The sequence below is a fragment of the Carex rostrata genome, chromosome 2 (genome assembly GCF_964058835.1).
Source record: "Carex rostrata chromosome 2, lpCarRost1.2, whole genome shotgun sequence".
In the NCBI taxonomy this organism is placed as follows: domain Eukaryota; kingdom Viridiplantae; phylum Streptophyta; class Magnoliopsida; order Poales; family Cyperaceae; genus Carex; species Carex rostrata.
Genome location: NC_135919.1, coordinates 15,264,516 through 15,287,562, shown reverse-complemented (window position 1 = coordinate 15,287,562; position 23,047 = coordinate 15,264,516). Strand labels below are relative to the sequence as shown.

At 38.8% G+C, this 23,047-nt stretch overlaps 1 protein-coding gene, 1 long non-coding RNA gene and 1 other non-coding gene across 3 annotated transcripts; 2 read left to right on the top strand and 1 right to left on the bottom strand.

The window, feature by feature from the left end:
- Window positions 1-265: 265 nt before the first annotated feature.
- Window positions 266-7,431, bottom strand: ALB1 (ALBINA 1). The gene is made up of 15 exons (XM_078293401.1): window positions 7,106-7,431; window positions 6,176-6,354; window positions 5,696-5,780; window positions 5,116-5,432; window positions 4,630-4,753; window positions 4,096-4,188; window positions 3,722-3,817; window positions 3,298-3,444; window positions 2,605-2,805; window positions 2,061-2,216; window positions 1,496-1,603; window positions 1,253-1,387; window positions 867-1,028; window positions 533-653; window positions 266-455 (listed from the first exon to the last, which is right to left on the bottom strand). Exons 1-15 carry the CDS (start codon window positions 7,349-7,351, stop codon window positions 370-372), a joined length of 2,256 nt encoding a protein of 751 aa, XP_078149527.1. The 5' UTR covers window positions 7,352-7,431; the 3' UTR covers window positions 266-369.
- A 7,641-nt stretch (window positions 7,432-15,072) lies between these two features.
- LOC144550672 (uncharacterized) lies at window positions 15,073-15,467 on the top strand. Its single transcript, XR_013510533.1, has 2 exons — window positions 15,073-15,120; window positions 15,199-15,467. It is a non-coding gene; the product is annotated as an uncharacterized LOC144550672 (long non-coding RNA).
- Window positions 15,468-22,727: 7,260 nt separating this feature from the next.
- On the top strand, window positions 22,728-22,834 carry LOC144550715 (small nucleolar RNA R71). The gene has a single exon (XR_013510558.1). It is a non-coding gene; the product is annotated as a small nucleolar RNA R71 (small nucleolar RNA).
- Window positions 22,835-23,047: the final 213 nt, after the last annotated feature.

Genomic DNA, 23,047 nt, shown 5'->3' with positions numbered 1-23,047 from the left:
ACTGCCACACATCTGTAAAGGTAGGGCCCGCCTGTGGGCCCATCAATTTTTATACGGAATCACGTGCGCCACAATAAAAGGCCAATCCTAACTACAAGTCTATAACCAGTCGGTCTATATCCTTCGCTGCATCAGTCAAGTTTTCAAAAACCAGTCGGCCTATATTTTATCTTCTACGTAAGTTGCAGGGTTCGTGCCGCACATGATCCCGCATAGTTCCAGCGAGATCCGTAGAAAACCAAAGAAAGAATAAAAAAAAAGGGAGAGGAAAATTTACATTTCTAATTGGTAAAATTCCACAAGATCCCTGCCGAAGTTAAAATGAATAGCAAAACAAAAGGGTACAAGACAACAAAACAGTGGCAAAAATCATGAACTTTTCAAGGCTGAAAGCGCATCTTTTGTTGTAGCAGAGATCACAGCATCAGAGGCATTTGGCAAGTAATAGTATTTACCTGTAACAAAGGTTCAGATTTCTGAGATAATATTAAAGGCAATAAAGCACCCAGAAAGAAAAAGGCGTATAACCTACCTTGTGCTACCCTAGCAATTTCCTTAGCAAAACCAGTGGAAACAAACTTGTTTTCAGTGTCGATAACGAGAAGTGACATTCCTGCCTTGTATACTTTACCAGCTACCTCTAAGATCTCATCCTACAGGCGCACAAAATTCATAGAGTTTCTTGACTAGAATTAAAAGAGCAATAACATTACAATTTTATGGTGCATTATAGAGGATATTTCAGAATTGAAAAAAAAAAAAATACTTTGCCTTGGAACAAAAAATGAGGCAATATGCTTCACCTCAACTCAAATGCAGTCCGATCTAATACAACAGAGCTAATTTAATAAATGAATAGTGAGTACCTTCAGATCTTGGGCGGAGGGTTTAGGTGCATCTGATGCAGCAGCAGCCTCAGGATCTGTCGACCTTTTCAGCGACACATTTGCCCTTCCATCTGTTATTGCCACAATCATAATACGCCCCACATCACCACTTTTCTCAGCATTTAGCCCCACTCTTACAGCCTTATCACCATTGTTCAAGAAAAAATAATGTTAGGCCATATAATTATCATCCCTCGTACAGGCTTTTACACAGGCAGGTCACTTCTTTTGTTCTTTCCCTGGCTTCTTTCTGGTTAGTTGATTAATTTGGAAATAAATTGATGCTTATTCAGTATAATATACCTATAACAGGAGATGTTTATGCCTAAAAATTTCAAAGAGATTAAAATGTTATAATCAGATACCGTGCTGAGACCATGGGCCAAGGGGGACCCACCACCACAAGGCAGTCTCTCGAGACGCTTCCTGGCCATTGCAATAGATCTTGAAGGGGGCAATAGAACCTCTGCATAATCGCCTCTAAATGGGATAATAGCTACCTGATACAATCCAATTGATGTACATTGGTTGTCAGTGCTGGGAATAGACAAAAATCATGAACCAAATGGAAGGTTATGAGCTTATTCAGATTACTTCATAATTCATACCTGATCTCTGCTAGTATAGCTTTCAGCTAGCAACTTCAGCGCAGCACCTTTTGCATTTTGCATGCGGTTTAATGCCATGCTTCCACTAGCATCGACCAAAAATATGACCTGTAAAAAAGAATGAAAACAGTATAAACACATTGGATTAATTTTGACTTTTGACACTTGCATCTTTGAAATGCAGGGCCGACCATAGGTTTCAATCAGGTTGAGTTCGCAATTACTTCAATAAAGAAACAGCAAGCAACCAGCACGTCAAGAAATTCCGAGTTCTGAATTTGAACTGGACTATTACACTGACAAATTTGGTCCAACTGCGTTAGTGAACTTTATGTTTCTATTTTCTTTATATAACCTTGGGACCCATAATTTTACAGAGAACTGAGATGAAAGTAGTACAGTAAGTTTGGCCATGATCCAAAAGAAACAGGTCCACAATCCTGACAGGTCAGTCTAAATTGGATCAGATCTGCATCAGTTCAGTTCAACTTCACTGGTCTGGCTTAAAATTACTACCCTGTTCAAAACTGAAAGTAGACAAAAGCATTGAGAGAGAGCATTATACAAGAGCACCAGCTTTACGGGCCATTCTTTTTGCTCTCATATCACTTTTCTCTACAAAAACTTTTCTTGACTTGTTGGTATCTTTCTCTCTCCGCAGTTTTTGGTATGGTGCAGCTGCTCTAAGTGTAGCATCAACTGCTAATCTCCTAACAGGCCCCTGCATTAGTGTTTGCTATCAGGAAAGGAGGTTCTCATTGGCCAGAAATCTAGATAAAACACAATACTGTAAAGAAAGTGCAGATCCATTGACAATGGATTAACTTGACAATCTTAACAATCATAAAAAATAGTTGGCAATTCTGGAAGCTGACATAAGAAAAAGCCCTTTGTCCTAGTTTATTCAAAAGCACCCAAACTATGATCCCTTTTGTCTCACATTCACCTAGAGAGTAACCACAGAGAGCTTTTCAATTCTAAAGGCTTGCATGACATTTCCTTCTTTTAGCAGTGATTCACATTATTTCTCTCCTTTTTTTGAAGCATGACATTCTTGTTTTTAAGGGGTACCAATGGAATTGCTCCTTGAACAACAGTAAATGAGAGACCTTGGGGAGCATAGGCTTGATATATCGGCCTCTGTCTTCAGAGAAAATGACATTTTTAGCCCTACCAGCTTTCCCTTTGCGTCTCTGTGCCTGTTGAGCGAAGAACAGGAGCTTCTCATCCACCAAGCCACCCTCTGCATCAAAAATGAATTCTTCCGGAACCTGCTCCTCTTGTTGCTCATTCTCTTTGTCATCATCTTCCTGTCGAATTGTAAATGCATAAGAAATAACAACTAGATAATACATGCAAGTGACAAAAATATGAAGGGGGGGGGGGGGGGCCAAACATATGAAAAATGAAATGATTACAATACTGTCCTATGAAACATACTTCATAGAAGAAAATAATGTGTATTAATAACTTCTGATAATTTTTATGATATCAAGTCACCCCCCCAAGCCTTTATTTATTTTCTGTCGAAGCATACAATTAGCTGCAGTGTGTAGACAACGCTTAAATTTTGAGGGTTTAGTGAAAAATTATAATTTGGTAGTCTTTAAGTTGTTTAGTCTGTTGAAGACTTCAGGTTCTTATCCTAACTATGTGGCATTCCTGCTCTTTCAGCATTTAGTTGCTAAGCATGCATTGAGATGTACATGTTAGGTTTTCTACTGTAGGGTTACTGTGGTATTCCTCTACAGCATAAATGCTTTATACAAGATAACATTTCCATCACTACATTATAAATTCACCTCTTGATCTTCCTCTTCATTTTGATCTTCGGAAGAGTCTTGGTTTTGCGGTGGCGGCGGCGGCGGCGGAGGGGGTGGTGGCTGGTCTTGTTGCTGGTCTTGTGGGTTCTCATTTAATGTAGACCGGGGCAAGATAACCAGTTCTACCTAAACAATAAAAAATAAATTCAAGAAGTGTAACACACACACAAAGTCATTCAGTTGCACTTATTGAAAACACAAACACTTAGTACTATAGGCATATCGAGCGTTATTTTTTTTTTTTTCAGTTTCAAGGAAAACAATGCGAAACACATACATAAGGTGATTCAATCCATGAACTTATTGAAAAGACAAAAAGTTAGTAATGTAGGTATACTGGGCATTTATTATTTCAGTTTCAAGGCAAAAAAAATGAAACTGGTGTTGCGAAAAAGCTACTTACAGCTTTCTTAAGGTCATCAACATATACTTTTTCACGCCCCTCTAGAGCTGCTAGACATTTTGCTACTCGAGCTGCATATAACTCTGCTCTATGCCCCTAGAATTTGGAAATTAATATAAAAGTTACTTCTAGTGTGATGGCATTCTGAGAATATTTTGGAAAGATAAAATACATTAGAGAGAGAGGTTTTTTTTTTTTGGTAGTTTCATTGTTATGGTCTGTTAAGTCCCAACATTCTGACAGCACAGGAACCACCCTGTTGGAAACTTGGGCTAACAGGGAGTCGCTTTTACTTTTACTTGAATATTTAGTAGAAAGGTACACTGGCACCAATTAATTAGTGTCAAGACTCAAGAGAGCTTGATGGAAAGAACCTGACAGCCACCTCGTAGAGCTTCCATGACCAAGTACTTAAGCTGTTCTCTATTTATGGTTACATCCTTGAGATACTCTCTTGCTAAGATGATCTGCAGTGCCATGATAAAGATACTATCAAGATTTAAATAGTATGATTCCAACTTCTTCCTCTCATGTGCTTTAAATAGTCTTTCTAATTATTCAAAATATACTCCTTGCATTCTCACAATAGAGAAATTAAAACTTCTATACCAAAAAGATTATAAAAACTTAAAAATGCCATATAAGGCATATTTAAACCAGAGAACAATATACCAACACAATTAAATAAATAGAGATGCAAGAGTGTTGCTGCCAATTGTCAACTATCTACCATTTCATGATGGAGTTCTCTATTAGATATCATTATTTTGCCATCTTAATTGAGATCACTGATACAAAAGTAAATATCGTACTAATACATCAGATTGGTCAAGTTTTAGGGATTTATAATTAACTATATTACAATACATCCAACCTAGAGACTAGTGAGTTTGGACTAATATTAATACCTGAGTTTTTGCATTCTCGGTCTCTTCTTCTACCAATTTAAAAACCTCTTTACTTGACTCTTGAAACTGGGTTGCTATCCCAACAGCGGCAACCCGTTCGTCAAAACTTATCGGCACATCTGCACTGCAGCAAAATCAAGAAAATTAAATTAACCAAAAGTACAAAAAGAATAAAAAAAATCACTGCCAATCAACTTCTCTGTCTTATATATTACAAAGCTTATGATCCAGCCACCAATAGGTACAATGCCATACCTACCAGGTCGAGATTCTTAGTTTTGGTATTTACTTGAATAATTCAAGGTTGATTGTAACTTTATAGGGTCTAATTGAGGTTTAATTGTACCAATTAGGCTCAATTTGGAATTCAAGGTTTACTAAGACGACCAAAGCATCTTAATTCTAGCATGCTTGGTAGCACAACATCAGCATGACTTTTTATATATGTCAGAAGTCGTTAACCACGCTAAAAAATTTAATGGGTACCTCAAATTGATTGCAATTCGGTCAAGCAGGTGTTCCCTCACAGAACCTTCTTCAGGGTTATAAGTGGCAATTAACAGTGGTTTGCAAGGGTGGCGAAAGCTGATCCCTTCTCTCTCGACTATATTAACTCCGTCGGTTAAGACATTTAGAAGCAAGTTACTTATTCCTTCATCCAATAGGTTTATCTCATCCACATATAACACGCCTCTATGTGCCTCTGCAAGTAGGCCAGGTTGGAAAACAGTTGTGCCAAATTTAACAGATTGTTCCACATCAACCGAGCCGATAAGTCTATCTTCTGTGACACCAAGTGGTATCTGTGATTATTTAGCAGGTTGCCATGGTTAGGTTTATTTGGCCCGAGGAACCTGTTAGTCAAGGATAGTGATAGTATATAGTACTGATAATACAAATTGAAGAAACAAATATCAAGGTTGAAAGTGCCATTTGGCACATGCTGTTTAGCACTTCTTCTCTCTGCTTTTTATTTTTATTTTTTTCAAACTCTCATTTCTTTTGAGGAATAAAAAATTATATATCTTGGAGCTACTAATGCCATATAAAAACTAATAGTAGGTACCTGCACAAAAGGTGTTTTTACAATCTCTGTCTTTATATTTCCAGAAGCATCATACTGAACTCGATCAGCTAGTTCATCTTCCCATCTAAAGTTAGCACAAAGGAGGAAGAAAACCACAGATGACTAAGAAGGTTGTCTTTATTACTTACCAGAATCAGATGTTGTACTGGTCAGGGTAGTATCAGAATATGTACAGCACATGTATATATTTGACTGTCAAGTCATTTGTTGGTTTTGTTCTTTTGCTTCAGTTTCTCCTTCTTTTCTTTTAAGGCAAATTAGGTTCATTTGAGGTCTAGTTCTCAACCAAGTGTTAACTGACATTCAGGCTAAATTGCAGCAAACACTTAATTACACAAGGGGAAACAGGACCACTATGGTCCTTTTGCTACATGACCCTATACGATACTAAACCTTGCTATGACAAACTTCTTTTCATAACTTCAGAACAGTTAAAGGGAGAGATCAGCAGAACAATACTCCTCTGGGCGGCTTGGATCGGCATTCGAGATAGAACCAACCACAACTTCGATTGGTGGAAGCATGGCATGTAATCCACGTGCCATCACTGTTTTTGCAGTTCCCCGGCAGCCAGATATTGCAATGCCGCCAATCTCCCGGTCAATTGCACCTAACAGCAATGCAGTTTTAATAGCATCCTGAAAAAAATAAAGAGAAAAGAAAAGGTAATTGATAGTCCGGATCATCAGCCATTTCTAAATACAATTATAAAATCCTAGGAAAATTTAATAAGAGAGTTCAATACCTTTCACAGTATGACTCAGTATAACACTTGAAATTGCTTTTGCTACTGCATTGAAGCATGACTAGCATACATGGCTTGAATTAATGGATCTTTGAAATTGATAAACCCATTCTGATTCCACATACTCATCTACCTTTTCTGATATAATACACTTTTTTGGTTATGTACGCAGGGGGCGGAGATACGTTCAAGGAATGAGGGTCAATTGACCCCCCATTTATTTTCAAAATTTATGTACTTATACACGATTTTCTATAGTTTAGAGTAAAATGCTATGGATAAAATTGACCCCTATTTGTAGCATGAAATTTTTTTATGTGATTGACCCCATTCACGTTTGGCTCCCATAGTTTGAAAGTCCCGCTCCGCCCCTAATGCATCTACAGATCATTATTAAGCCATAACATTTGTATCCAATGTTTCGGAGATAGGAATATTAAGCTTAAATTTAATGTGTACAAATAAGTATCACTAGTAAGTAGTAAGACTCTCCTTTAGCACGACATTTCAGAAGGAGAACAAGACAGAAATATGGACAAAAGTGTAAATAACTGCAACTAAAACTCATCAGATCGAAATGAAATTGAAGCATAATTCATTGCACAGTGGAAAAGTTGGTTTCATATTTCCAATTTCAGTATCACCTGGCCTACGACAGCAGCTAAGGGGAAATACTGCCTTCCGTACTGCTCAGCGTCCTTTGAAGACGTGGCAACGGCGCCGTTAGTAGACTCCAAAGCAACTGCTGAGGCGAGAATGGGAAGTGGTAATCTCAGTCTGGGTCGTGTGGAACGGCGGTGGTAGGCGAATGCGGAGCGGCGAGATAGATAATGGCTATTAGGAGGAGAGACAATGGATTGGAAATGAAAAATAGAGATGGTTGTCGCCATGAGAGAGACAGAGGTTGGGGGTGGGGGTAGAAACGATATATCATATGAGCTCTCCTTATCTTCGAGTAGACTTACGGACTGAATACTGAGGCCGAGATTGTTAGTGGATGTAGGAGGAAAGCAGCCCGAATCCGATTGCATGATGTAACGGATCGGGTTACTCTGCCATTTTGTGGCGGGAATTATATTCGGTATGACAATTGGGTCAGGATTCCTGATTTGCATGACTACAACTCTGTCCTAAATCTTAAAGATGTCTTTAACTAGTAATGATGTAAATATTTTAAAAAGATGTCTTTAATTTGCATTACTATAACTCTGGCCTATATCTTAAATTTGTACCTACACATCTATTGACAAATTTTAAATCTGGTTTTCAAAATTCTAAATGTCTTCTCCATAATGTTTCTAAGTTGTGCATGCTTGTGATTAAACAAATCCTTTGGACAATTGTATGTCCGACGATGCCCTCAATATTCATTCAAGTGGTATGGTCAACCACAGTATGGGCACATGAAGTTCCTATTATTTGTGTAACATAGAACAACAAAATAATATCCATCCTGGGTACTATAAAACCCCTCTCTACGGTCTTACGCAATATCAAATTATCGTGGGCTGACCCTCCCAACCGCTCACAATACCCACAAAATTACCATCCAAGTCTACAGCGACCATAACATTTTGTGAATGAAAATGCTTTCTATTACAAAATCGTTCAGGTTCTTCATCATCGGGATCAGAAAATGCGGGAATCTGTGTGCCATCAATTGCACCTAATGCTTCTTATAATTTAACATTAAAATAATGACATGCGATATTTGCAGTAAGTGCTTCAATTATTATTGGATACTTTTCAAAAATTTACTTTGAATATCTCATGTGGAGTTCCTCCCGATACTTTTGCATTATAGGTGCATCAGCACCTGGCAACTTAATGTAGTCCCGATGCATGTGAAGAATTTTTCGCAACACATTGTTGAAACATCGCCACACTGTTTCTGTCGAATGCTGAAAATCCTCGTCCACTTTATAGATTGTATGTGAGTGGCAACAATTTACAGGAACATCCCCAATTGCTCCTTGATCATAACATCTCCAGATGACACCAGACCTTTTTGCTCTAACTCATGTTTCAGAATCATAAAATTTTTGTAATTCATTCGAAAGTTTTAGTAAGGACGCTCATGATGGCCTTCTAATATATCTCAAACGTATTCTTCACCACTCATACGCCTATCATTTTTAACTTCCTTAAAATTCATAGCATAAACTTGTATAGTATCTCAAATCCATGAATTTGAATTCATGACGTTGGTTTAGTAATATTAAACCTAACCTAACAATTTAATTTAGTAAAAGGAAAATAAGAAGGTTTTTGTTTGTTTAAAGGGTTGGTTTGATTGTGATTAAACTAAAGTCTTTAAAGCAAAATCTGATTTTTAACAAGTATTAGAAATTAGAGTTTCTTAGGGTTCCTATCCACTAATGTCACGACTAATTGGTTTATAAATTTCTGTTCTTATGTTTATGAAGGCACAGTTTGGTGTTGTAGGTACAAAGTGATATTTCTATATTAATACCATCTTTAAATTAGAATAAACGTCACCTCTCAGTACTTGGCTACTCTAATCTAAAGCCATTAAGTTCTTACTGTCCCAATTGATCTAGAAAATTATCTTTCACCCCTCGGTACTTGGCACAATTTTCTAAACTATTAGGTAAAGCCCGTATAAGACAAGCATCACCTCTCGGTACCTAGCCTATCAAATACCCTATTCCTTATGGTCTGGACCTAATATTCAATTTCTCAATTGCAAATACCAAATCCTAGGATTTCATGTGATTTCGATTAAGTCTTCACAATCAATTAAAATAAAGAATAGATCATAACAAAGAACAAGAATATGTAAAATAAAACCAACTAAATCATAACAAAAGTTTCAAGTACAACCCTAATCAACCCTAGAAAAGCCCTTAGCCAGCCATGGCTAAGATACAAATCAAATCAAAAGAATAAAAGAGTTCCAAAGGAAAGAAAATAATAAAACCGATTGATCAATGATCTCTTCTTCCTTCTTATCTCTTCTTGCTTTCCCTTTGCTTTTTCTTGTTCAAAACCAGAAATTAACTCTCTAAAATACGTCCTCAATCTGTTCTACAGGTCCCTATTTATACCCAACTCAAAAACCTAGAAATAACCAACAAAAATTAGCAAATTCGGGCTCTGAACCGACTTAATTGCGGGCCGCAATACATTTATTGCGGGCCACAATGCATGGAGGAAGTTAACAGACTGCATCGAAGAATTCTGAAGGTCATTGCGGGCCGCAAAAGGTTCTCTTTCGGGCCGCAATGCATGTGGCAGAAGCTCCATTCTTCGTGCTAACTCACCCATTTTGCTTTGTTTTGCTCCAAACACTTGATTACCTGTAGAACAAACATAACTAGGGCAGTAACTTGAACTTTTGGACATTTCTAACCTAATTAAACCTAATCTAATCAAAACTCGGCTTATTTTTCGTACCCAACCCTAGGTTTCAATAGATATAATTTTGGTTTATCAGTAATATCGTAATTTTTTATGTTGCATAAAAAGATAACATAAATTATATCTAACTATTTATTTGAAAATTTAGTTTTAAGTTAGTAAATTTTTAAAACAAAATAAAGACAGTAGAATCATAAAAATAAATATATTTAAAACTTAGAGATTTGTAAGAAAATGTTATGACTTATGAGGTCTTGGATTTTTTTTTATTTAGAATTACGTTAAAATAATTCATTCAAACAAGCCTTCCAAGGCTTGATTTTCTGTAACTAGCCTCCACCGATCCCTAGGATCGGTGGAGCAAAAAAAATTAAAATTACACTGGTCCCTAGGACCGGTGGAGGCCCATTTGGCCCTGCCACACACAGTTGCACGAAAAGCTACAAAATCAACCCTACACCGGTCCCTAGGACCGGTGGAGCCTCAAAACCATCTCTGCACCGATCCTGTGGATCGGTGGAGAACGTAGGTATTTCACCTGCGTCCCGCACCTTTCTTCTTCCCTTTTCTCCCTTCTCCCTTCTTCACTTCTCTCTTCTCCCTTCTTCACTTCTCTGCCGCCATTCTTCTTTCATTTTTTTTTCATTATTTCGTTTTTTTCAATAGAATAGAGGAGTTGCCATATGAATAGATCGCCACCACCATTGTATTCAGTATCGTCTCCTGATTATTATTGTGAGTTTTTTTTTACTCATATGTTTATATTTAGCGTTGTAAAATTAAAAAATATTTGGAGTTAATTTAGAGTTTGATTTAGTGTTTATTTTTTACTCATATGTTTATATTTTAGTTTTTTTTACTCATATGTTTATATTTTGAGTTTTTTTACTCATATATTTATATTTAGTTTATTTTTTACTCATATGTTTATATTTATTGTTTTTCTGTACTCATATATTATGTAGTGTTTTTTTATATGTTTATATATTTAGTGTGTTCTTTTTACTCATATGTTTATTTAGTATTTTTTTTACTCATATGTTTATTAATTTAGTGTTTGATTTTTGTTCAGCAAAATGTCACTGCTATTGATCAATGTGTATTATGGTGGTAACCTCCAAAGCACTTCAACAGGTGTTGGTTATGACATAGGGGCTGCATTTACCTTTACTGTATCTGATTCTACCAGTTTTGCTATTATAAAACGACAAATATACGTTGGACTTGAATTGCTTCCGAGTCGAGTCAAATTGACAATCAGGGTACGTATGAACACAACACCGCCCGAATCGTACCATTTCTCACTATTTCGGATAGAAAATGAGGAAACTTGGGATGTCATTAAACAAACTGCAGCTCAAGTGGCTGGATTTAAGGTTATAGAATTGGTAGCTGAGGCGCACCAGGCTAGAAATAGTGAGAAACTGCAGCTCAAGTGGCTGGATTAAACAAACTGTAGCTCAAGTGGCTGGATTTCAACCGGGTTGCATGGGCATTTGGGCCATGCATTGAGGCATGGCCTCATCTTCGACCCGTTATCAGTGTCGATGCTGGGTTCTTATCTGGAAGGTATAAGGGTAAACTTTTTATGGCTTGTGCTTACGATGCAGAGCAACAACTCTTGCCACTTGCATTTGCAATTTGTGAAAAAGAGTCTATAGAAAATTGGGGTTGGTTTATGAATTGGTTGCGTATCAATGTTGTCGGACCAGGAAAAATATGTGTCATCTCGGACCAGCATCTTGGTATACGAGGGGTGTTTGAGGCTCCTAATCTGGGATGGTCTGAGGAACAAGGTGAAGCTGTACACCGACTGTGTTCACAGCATATTTGTGAAAATATTTGGAAAAGATACCCTCAAAAGTGGATCAAAAAGGTATTCAAGAAATTTGTTGAGAAGAAAAAAATCTAGAGATTTGAAGAGGGGATGGATTTGATTAAGCAAAGAGATGCAGCTGTACATGACTACATTATGAAATTTGGTAAACGGCTCCGCAACTCTGATGCAGAGCCTTTGGCTTTGCATAAGTAGGCACAAGTGCACGATGGATTCCTCAATCGGTGGGGTATAATGACAAGTAATGGCTCTGAGGTACTAAACAGTGTATTTAGGATTGCCAGGCAACTACCTGTGTATGCAATTGTTGATAAGACCTTTTATAAGTGTGTCGACTGGTTTGTAAATAGGCGGGAGGCCGCGATTGGATGGGAGGCAACGGGATTGGATTTTTCAATGAACATTACACTAGTTTTACATCGCCGTAATGAGAAAGCAAGAAAACATGATGTAAGACCGATGTATTATGGCCGGGTCTGAATCACCTGCCCCCTTATGGGCAGGAAAATCCTACCCACACATAGATTTAACTGTTGGATCTGCTTTGGGATCCACGCTGTGATGAACCGCTTGATGAAACGGAAAATTGAAAAGCTCCTCTGTCAGCTCCTTTTCCTTCCGATTCTCTCTCTCCCGTCTTGTCCTTCTGCCTCCGCGTTTCTCCTCTCCATCTCGCTCGCGCATCGCTTTCCGCTCTCCCTCTTGCCTAACATCTCGTTCTCCATCTTACTCTCCATCTTGCTTCCTGCTTGCCTAACATGTTTGGGTCTGTTATTTTAGTTTGGTCAAAGGTGTGTATCAATCCTTTGAAGAAGATTGGATCTGTTATTTTAGTTTCAATTTCATGGTTTTAGTTTACTTGTTTGTATTTCAACCCTGACATTTGCTTATGTCTTTTATCAATGTTTATAAATTTTCATGTATTTATTTTCAGTTCTATGTTCGGGGTTGACGAAGTTTGACTTTGCTCTGTTTTTTAGTGAACTGAGAATAATTCATTTTGTTAACCCAAAATTATAAAATTTTATGCAATCATGCTTGTCCAACCATGCTTTATATATGCTATGAATTTCATGAATTATTTCTAACATAAACTTGACTTTTCTATATTCCTCTTGTTTACTGTTTTTCCATCCTAATTTGCCAGTTTGATTTTCTTTTGGTTTTTTCTGATTTCAACCATGCAGAGGGGTCAGGGGTGTGGTCATGGACTGGTACATTGGTACAAAACTATAGTACCATGTCATTGAGTCTGGTTTGAAGTTTCAGACCCTTATTAGGGTTTCATATAAAGAAGAACAATGAGATTTGAAGGTTTAATTTACAAAAAAGAAATGCAAACAGTTCATCTTGTCAGATAGCAAATATGTAGCAATCACACTTCGGTTAATCAAATTATTTACAAAAAAGAACATTCTGACATGCTTCTAATTATAATATCATTTCAGAATTAAATTATCTAAATTATAATATAAAAAAAAATTTAAAGAACTCTTCACACACAAAAAATAAAAATAAAAGTAAAACACCATAGTTTCCACGCACTCTTTTTTTTTGTTAAAGTGAAACCCGCAGGCTCTAACTTGATTAAAAAAAATAACATTACATGTAAATAGAAGTCCATTCTATTTTACTCTAGCTGATATCAACCGTAATACTAATCTATCTTATATTAATTCAGAAAGAAAAAGCATTTACTGACTTAATTGAAATTTGAAAAAAAAAGGAAAAGGAAAAATAGAAACATTGTCCTTAGCGCAGACTTCCATAACTGCCCTTGTAATCCTTTTGTTGTGGCGTACCAGTCCACTCTGCCTTCTATTCTCTTGCCAATTTTGGTTTGAAAGTGATCATGCACACTTTAGTGCTCCTTGTACTCTCTGAAACCTTGTGTATCCAATTCCATCTGTAATTCTGTATCCTTATGTACCTTGTGTATCCAATCCTCATGCAAGAATAATTTTGATTCACTATTTGTTTTGTAATCAAGCTATTCCAGTTTCGTAATGAAACAGGTGGGTTCATCCACTTTTGTCAAAAAAAAAAAAAAAAAATTGATTATAACCAAGTCCAATAGGATTCTCTTCTCCATTGGCTTGATTAATTATTTAAGTTGGATTAAGTGTCTCCATTCTCCAAATATGATATTCTCAATGTCTGCATAAAAATAAAGTCAAAATAGAAACGTAGATTTATCGTTGAGAATAAGAAAAATATACGAAGTACCTTTGTTCCTCCAATATATAAGTACTTCCCATCTTTAGGAAAAGAACCTGACAATTCAAAACATCAACAAATCTAGTGCAAACATATTGCTCTAAGCATAAGCAGGAGCAAAGCAGATTGATGACACAGTGGTGCCATACCATACTGGTACAGTGGTACCATTACCATACTAGACTGGTACAGAGGTACCATCACCATTCCATACTGCGTAAAACTTCGAAATGCACACTTAAATTTTGAAAAATGCAAAATTTCAATTCTAATCCAGATTTTATCCGCATTTCCAGATCAATCATACAAACAAACATGTTTATTCCAAGCATACCAAGTAGATGTAAAGCAAACAGTAAAACAAATATAACTTGACAAGCAAACATGTTTATTCTAAGTGTGTAAGAGTTACAAAAGAAAAAATAAGATAAAAAGTAACATCTAAAAACAAAAGTTACTAGTCTGTCCAACCTTAGATTAAATTGATAGTTGTGCAGGCCACTAATTTGTTGGATGTTAATCGAATCACAACGCCATTTAATGCTCTAGGAATAGAAAGATAAGAGTCCGATTTATAATTTGTGAAGCCTTTTTGTTTAGATAGCAAGAGAATTTCTAATCCCTTAACAAGAATCAGCATATGAAATTGACATAATAGTTATTTCTCAATCCAAGACTAAACACCACCATGCCAGTCCAACAAAGCAAAAATGTATATCCAAGTTCTAGCAAAAATGACAAAGATTGACAAAAAAATTAAAAAAATTGAGATAAAATAGAAATTTTTAGACTGAAAGAGGACTGCATACTTGAGGGGCACCAAGAAGAGTGTGAGGAGACAACTTGAGCGGAAAGAGGGTAAATTTGGTAAATTCATCGACTGTGCTGAGCCATGGCGAGGCAAGGCGCGACTGGGAGAGCGCAGCGCGTCTGAGCGAGAAGCGGCACGAGTGGGAGAGCGAGAAGCGATGCGCGAGCGAGATGGAGAGGAGAAACGCGGAGGCGGAAGGACAAGACGGGAGAGAGAGAATCGGAAGGAAAAGGAGCTAACGGAGAAGCTTTTCAATTTTCCGTTTCATCATCACAGCGTGGATCCCAAAGCAGATCCAACGGTTAAATCTATATGTGGGCAGGATTTTCCTGCCCATTAGGGGGCAGGTGATTCGGTCCCATTATGGCCATAACAACTATGAGGTTATTGATAAAGATGGACTTCTCGAGACAGTAAGTTCTTTATATGAAAAATCTAATTATTTACTTTCACGTAATACATTTGGTGTAAATATTTTTTTTTAATTGAAGGGTGTTCGGGGCGAAGTGAAGTACAATGTTACCTTCCCTCCGGAAGGAATGCCTATATGTTTGTGTCGGAGACCTCAATTAACAGGAATCCCATGTAACCATGTTCTTGCAGTTTGTTTCGTGAGGAGGCTAAATCCTAACGACTATGTTAGCCCATATTACAGCTTACAAAATTATATAAACACTTGGTCTGGTCGTTTCAATGGATTTGGAAATAAACGAGATTGGCCATTGTATAATGGCCCCATTATAAGGCCAGATCCGGATAAAGTAAACAAGGGTAGGAGAAAACACAAGCGAATTAAAATGGCTATGGACAAAATGGAGGCCCCTGCGAAGAGGCGTAATGCTCGACAACATAATCAAGAGTCAACTTCAGCAAGACATTCGGGTATAACAATTTTAAAATTCAAAAGACAATTCGTTTGCATAATTACCATTTTATTTGAACTAAGTTGTACTCATTTGTAACAGGTGCATCGACTCGATAAACTCCTAGGAATTTCTAAGAATTGGTTGTGTTGACATCATTTGTAACAGTTGTACTCATTAATGTTTCTTATTTAGACATTTTTATTGTATTCCAATAATTGGTTGTGTTGACATTGTATTGTATCATTAGGGATGTATCTTATTTAGACATTTTTATTGTATCATGTTATGACATGTATTAATGTATCTTATTAAGTTGTATCACATTTTTATTACTTGTATCTTTCATAGCATATCCTTTTGAGGCAGCAGCATTTTTTTGAACACCTGAACTTTAAAGATTAATTCCCGCCAATTGGCTACACCAAGTTTTGTGTTCTTTATATGAAAATTTCCCTTAAGTCATGATCTATATGCATGTAAAACAGTTTTGTAAAACTCGGTCCAGAGCTATGTGAAATATGTGTTTTTGTACAGGAGAATCTGCTGGTATTGAGGCAGCAGCATTTTTCTGCACACCTGAAATTAATTCCCGCCAATTGGCTACACCAAATTTTGTGTTCTTGATATGAAAATTTCCCTTAAGTCATGATCTATATGCATGTAAAACAGTTTTGTAAAACTCGGTCCAGAGCATAATTAAAACAGTTTTTGTACAGGAGAATTCAAACAAGCATAATTTAAAGGATAATTAAAGTCAGTCTAATTAAAGTTACAATAGTCCATTAAACATAAATTTAAAGCCAATCTAACATTAATCTTACATTAATTGATCCAATCTAATTACTCTTCAGGTACCTCTGCAAAAAAAAATTAAAATGTATCGTGCATTATGCAAAAAAATTAAAATGTATTATGTTTAATAGAGACACTTACTCAGTCGAAACATGTTAATTCCTTCGTCGGCGCACACGCGGTGGTCCAAGGGCACCAGTCCCGGGAGTGTACGGGTGAGTAGGCTGCCTTGTACGGTCTCCAACAGGTGGATCCCAGTAGGATGGAACATAATCGGCTGTAAGATTTCCTGGATCTGCAGTGGAAGGAGCATAATTTGAAGTGGATGGAGCATAACCTGAAGTGGATGGTCCCATCATACTCATGCCTCCCGCTAGTTCATCGATCATGAACTGAGAAATCTGTCCATGATGTGTGCCGCTCATGAAGTTGTCCCACGTCGAGGGAGGCTCTGGAGCTGAAGGGCGATGGTAATGCTGATCAGGGATATCATCATTCAAATTGATCATGTCCAAGTCCGTAGGGATCCCAGCACTTTCGAGTATGCCTCGGAAGATGTGAATCTGATCAATATCCTCCATAATGGCACGGGCATTCTCGAGAATCAGCTTGCCATATGCCATTTGTCCCGGGATCTTCACCATATCTATTGCCTACATAGTGAATTGTATCTCTCGAGAAATCTGCATAACACATTTCGAACTGTGACATATTGCACATTATTATTGAAAAATCTAATTTGATTGAAAAAATAAATAATCTACGAACCACACGAGAATGCCTATGACCATGAGGAACGTACGCCATTGTTGCAACATCTTCTATCCGCGGGGGAGGCTGACGTCGTAGAGCTTCCGGATTGTTATCTGATAGATACACTGATCTCATACCACGCGCGTTGAACCAATGCATGTACATATGATGCCTCCCCATGTCATATGGTCTCCGCTCTCTAATTAGTATTGCAGGCTTCTCGATGAACTCACTATGAGTAATCTTCCAACAACCATCCCTTGTTGCGTTGCCATCGTGATGCCACGCCTCTCTTAAATAACTGATCTCATCAAATGGTAGAGGAGGAGGAGGCGGGATCTCTTGGTACCTACCAAACTGGCGCATTACCCTATCCGCATGCTGATACTCTACCATCCAGAAATGGATCACGTAACCGCAGCTCATCCAATACCTCTTTTGTCCTCGAACATGTCTAGGTAACTGATCATAGTAATCAACGTATGGTCGCCAGTTAACTGTCTCATCAGCTAGTCTGTCGAAGCTATCTCTATATGTGGCTGTACCACCTGTCAAAAATTTTTTTTTTTTTAAAAACAATTATAAATCTATCGAATTCATCTCGAATTATAAATCTTTATACCTAAGTGAGGGTTGTGTTTCCACAAATGTCGAGTGGTCCGCTTCACACCGAAAGCATTTCTCGTATCCTTATCTGCACCACCGAAGGGAGACGGCTCTTCCCGGGGATTAGGCCGACCAATAGTAAATCGAGTCCATGACCAAATCTGTAACAACAACATCGGACCCGCTATCGTGTCTACTCCTGCAAGGCAAGTGTTCGCTTACAAAAGTATGCTACAAAGTTTCAGGTACAGCTAGCTGTACCAGTTTAAACCTTGAATCTACTCTCGTCTAAGACTGCAAGTGCACAGTCCTATCCGTATAGTATAATAAGGTATCGATCCTCAGGGACGGTACAATTCGAGTTCTAAATTCTTACTAATCCGAGTTAGGTACTAGAAGTGTGAAAAGTTGAGTTTGGTTTGTTTATATTTCCTAATTTCGAGTGTCAATTCTATTAACAGTAAATGAAAGCAATTAAAGGTTTTGGTTTTGAACAATGATAAAAGGCGCTCCCAGGGTTTCAGGTTTCATCCCAAACTTTGCCTTCTCTGGACCTATCATGCGACTCGCATCATCTCTGATGCGACCCGTATGATGCGACTCGCATCATCTCTGATGCGATTCGCATGGCCCTCGAGCAGAGCTGACATGTGTTCGTATCTAAGTTGATTTCTTGTGCGAGGCTTCAACCTGTAGCTCTCACCTACTGGTATCTAACCTAAATTGATTGTCTGGTTTGCTAGAAGTATCCACAACCTTTCGATAATGGAAAGTTCACCTCTCGGCTACTATTGATCATAAATCTACTTCAAATACTCAATCACAATTGCAAGAAACATCAAGGTCAAATTACTAGAAGAGATGCTATAGACATCTAACAGTAGACAATCAAGAATCAATCAAGCAATCAAAATCAAGCAATCAATGAATACTCAAACAAAGAATCACACAAGTTCAAACTTAGATCAAAACAACATGCAACTCAAAGACAAAGTTTAGAGACTACATCCTAACCCTAGGAACTAAAGATCTACTCAAGCATAGTAAAAGAAAGCATAAAAGAGAGAGAGAATAGGCAGATCATGATGAAGCTCGAAGATCCAAGGTGGATTGGAGAGCATCTTGCAATTTTCCCTTCTCCTCTTCTTCAAGCAAGCTCCAATCTCTTTCTTCTCTCTTGATCTCTGCTCTCTAAGTGATCTGGAATGTAAAGGGGGAAAAAGCTCCCGAAATTCTGGCATAGGACCTTCTTTTATAGGCAACGGGTCTGACTTGGGGCTTGTCAGGTTCAATTTGAATTAGGCGGCAACCCGTGATGCGACTCGCATCATCTGGTCTTCAAGTGAGGAGTGAGGGTCGCATCGCAGGTCGCTTTGGGCTTTGATGCGACCCGCATCATGGGTGATGCGACTCGCATCAGATCTTCCTGAAGTCTGCCATTTGCTTGATTTTGCCCGATTTCGCCTGATTCCTGCAAAGTAAGAACCAAAACATAGCAGTACCACATTCTATGGATATTCAATGTAAAAGGCACTATTTGTTGGTTCAAAACATAGATTTTTGTATAAGAATTGGTCGGAACAATAGATCAAATATGAAGATATCAAATTCCCCCAAGCTGAACTCTTGCTTGTCCTCAAGCAAAGATCTGTTCTTTGTTACCGGGTTGGACTCTAAATGCAAGTTAAGTTCCTAAATGTGAAAATTTACATGAGTTGCTTAAATCAAGAACCTCGAGAATCTTTATGGTATGATTTGGACTTTCCTTGATCAATTTTGATTCACCCCACAAATTGACTAGTCAAACTTCAAGTTCTAGAATGTTTTAATACTTGCAAAGCTGAATACTCGAATTGATCAATCTATCATTCTTTTACTAAAATCAAGCTCTCATTTGTGGAGATTTTCCCTTTTTCTCCCCCAAGCTTGGAACAAGCTTAGGTTAGCAAGTTGCGGACTTCGTGTGTTGATATATGCAAAAGTTATTTTTCTTTTCTAAATTTGGGAGACGAGCTCAAAGGCGCCCAATAGGACTTATTGCCAGTACTCTTATTTTCTCCATCCTTTTTTTTTTTTTTTAATTTGGGAGACGAGCTCAAAGGCGCCCAATAGGACTTATTACCAGTACTCTTATTTTCTCCATCTTTTTATTTTTTTATTCTTTTGCTTTTACACATATACCATGAATACACACATCCATTGGTATTCATTCATACCAATGAATATCCAAATCTTTCTTTATTTAAAATCCCCATTTCCCTATTTAAAAGGCACAGTTCAGTTTCAAAAATTGATTTCCGATACAATTCGAGTTTTCATCCTTTCAAGTTCTCAAAACATCCCTTCCTAATCAGTTCTTTGATCAATTATGAGGTTAGTTTTAATTTTTCAAAGTCATCCAAATCACAACCAAAATTGTTCAAACAAGTCCTTAACCCAAGCAATCACACAAATTTATCACCTAAAAATGCAAATTTTGGAAAAATAAACATGACCTAAATGCAGATACAGTTTTCTTCTATTCACCCCCCCAAGCTTGAATGAAGCATTGTCCTCAATGCTTGAATTCACACAAGAAAAAGTAAATAGAAGAAAATATGGAAACTAACCAGACATGGAGTGAAGGGTGAGGCGGGGGCGCCTCACTGGTTGGTGGAAGGTGGATCAGGCGGTTCTGGGCAGAGTGCCCACTTCAGAGGTGTATGGACCATATGCTGGTTTGCTGGTAAAGTCCTGAGCTTGCATGTGGCTGAATGAGTGCCTATCACCTTCTCGATCAAGTCCTTAATCACAATTTGCTGAGCTTTCAAATCCTCCAAGATTCTGAGGATGTGAGCTGGGTCGAGGCTTGCATTTAAAATCACAGGACAAGAGTTATTTGGGTATGGGAGCTCATACCTAAGGTTAGCTGGAAGAGGCTTGAGCTCAGGAGTCGGCAGCTCTGTGTGGGCCTTGACGCGGTCCGCGTCAGGTTCACTCGGGTCGCGTCAGATCCTCGTTCTCTGTTTTCCAGGCCTTCGGACTATGGGACGCGACCCGCGTGGGATTCATCCGATCCGTGTATCAGATCCTCCAGATTGTCAAAATTTGCTTCTGCACACATCTTCTCCTGCAAATTATCCAAATAATCAGAATAATTACTCATTATTCGCGTATCGGATCCATCCGGTCTGAATTGCCTACGAGATTGTTCTTTGGCCAATTGATCGACCACATCAAGCCAGCAGCATGTTTCTGTTTCGGAGGGGCACTTCATAGCTCGATTGAGATTAAACTCCACTTTCTCATCTCCAATCCGCAGAGTCAGAGTTCGGTTCTCCACATCAATGAGTGTTCGAGTCGTCTTCAAGAATGGTCGTCCCAGAATGATGGGGATTTCTTTGTCCTCCTCCATCTCCATCACCACAAAATCAGCAGGGACATAGAACTTTCCGACTAGAACTGGCACATCCTCCACTATGCCAAGTGGTACCCTGACAGAAGAATCAACAAGCCGCAAAGTCATGCGCGTGGGTCTGAGCTCGCCTACTCCCATGCGCTCAAAGATGGTGCGTGGCATGAGACTCACGCTGGCCCCTAAGTCACATAGGGCTCGCTTGATGGTAGCTTTCCCGATTGTGCAAGGAATAGAGAATTTACCAGGGTCTCCCAGTTTGGGTGGTAGCTCGCTATTCAGAATGGCGCTGCACTGCTCCGTCAGTTTCACCGTCTCATGCCCCCCCAAGCTTCGCTTGTTGGATAGAATGTTCTTGAGGAACTTAGCATAAGTAGGCATTTGAGTCAGAGCTTCGGTGAATGGGATCGTGATATGCAGTTGCTTGAGGACCTCGACAAAGTTAGCGAATTGTGCATTCAGTCTGGTTTCGGCTAGTCTTTGAGGGAAAGGTACAGGTGGTCTGTAAGGAGGTTGTTTCTCAGCTTCCTTCTTTTTCTGGCCTTCAGATCCACCTGATGCGGATCGCTTGTCTGTGATGCGGGTCGCATTCACTGGCTCTTCTAGCTGTGGTGCGGGCTCTGTTGATCCTATGCGACCAGGACTCACCTTTTTAGAGCTTGATGCGAGTCGCATCTCTGGTACGCGGGTCGCATCAGATGGAATCTGATCAGTTGGGTTGGCTGGTCCTTCATACTGGGTCCCACTTCGCAGTGTGATCGATTTGACCTCTCCTCTGGGGTTGGGTTCTGGTTGAGCAGGTAACTTTCCAGGTTGAGGTTGGATTGAGATGACTATGTGACTCAATTGCTCCAGCAACTTATTTTGAGCAGCCATTTGAGAAGACATAGATTGCATCTGTTCCCACATGATTTGATTCATTTTCCCTTGCTCGTGCATGAAGTCACTCGAATAAGGTGCCACATGTGGTTTGGAGGGACCGGATTGAGGTGCTTGGTTATCCTGATTGGGGAAGGAAGCATTCTGGTAGAAGTTCATGTTGTTATTGCTGTTGCTTCCAGAAGGGTTGTTCCAGTTGTTGTTGCCAGAGGGGTTATTGAAAGGGGGTCTGGAAGCATTGTTGAATGGCGCAGGGTTATTCTGATTCCACCTCCAGTTTTGTTGCTCAACCGGGTCTTTGGAGTAGGGTCGGTTGAAAGGAGGTTTTGGAAAAAAGGAAGGTTCGTTGTTGAGCGAATTGACTTGCTCGATCTCCTCATCAGCTTGCACCATTGGACATTGCTCATAAGTGTGCCTTTTATCTCCACACATGACACAGGCTTGCGGCTGCTGCTCGACTGCCTTCACACTCAACTTGTCCATTGCCCTCTGCATAGCATCCAACTTGGTGGTTAGAGCAGTGATTTGATCGACTTCGTACTTGCCTCCACCACCAGGTCGGGTATTGTCTCGGCTGAACCACTGTTGGTTCTGTGCCATGTTGTCAATCAAGTTCATGGCCTCCAGAGGTTCCCTTGACATTAGCGCCCCACCTGCAACTGCATCAACAGAAGTGCGAGTGCTTTCAGTTAAACCATCATAGAAGGTCTGAATCAACAACCAATCAGGAATACCGTGATGCGGACAAGAGTACTGCAATTCCCTAAACCTTTCCCATGCCTCATTTAGGGGTTCATCAGACCTTTGCCTAAAACTGGTCAGTTGGTTCCTTACCTTGGCAGTTCTTTTGTGGGGGAAAAATCTAGTGAGAAACAACTTAGACAATTCCCTCCAATTGGTAATGGAATCCCTTGGTAATGACCCTAACCATTTCTTGGCCTTGTCCCTAAGAGTAAAAGGAAATAAAGCGAGTTTGGTGTAATCAGCTGTTGCCCCATTGGTCTTGATGGTTGTGATGCACTCGAGGAAGGTTTGGAGATGAGCATGTGG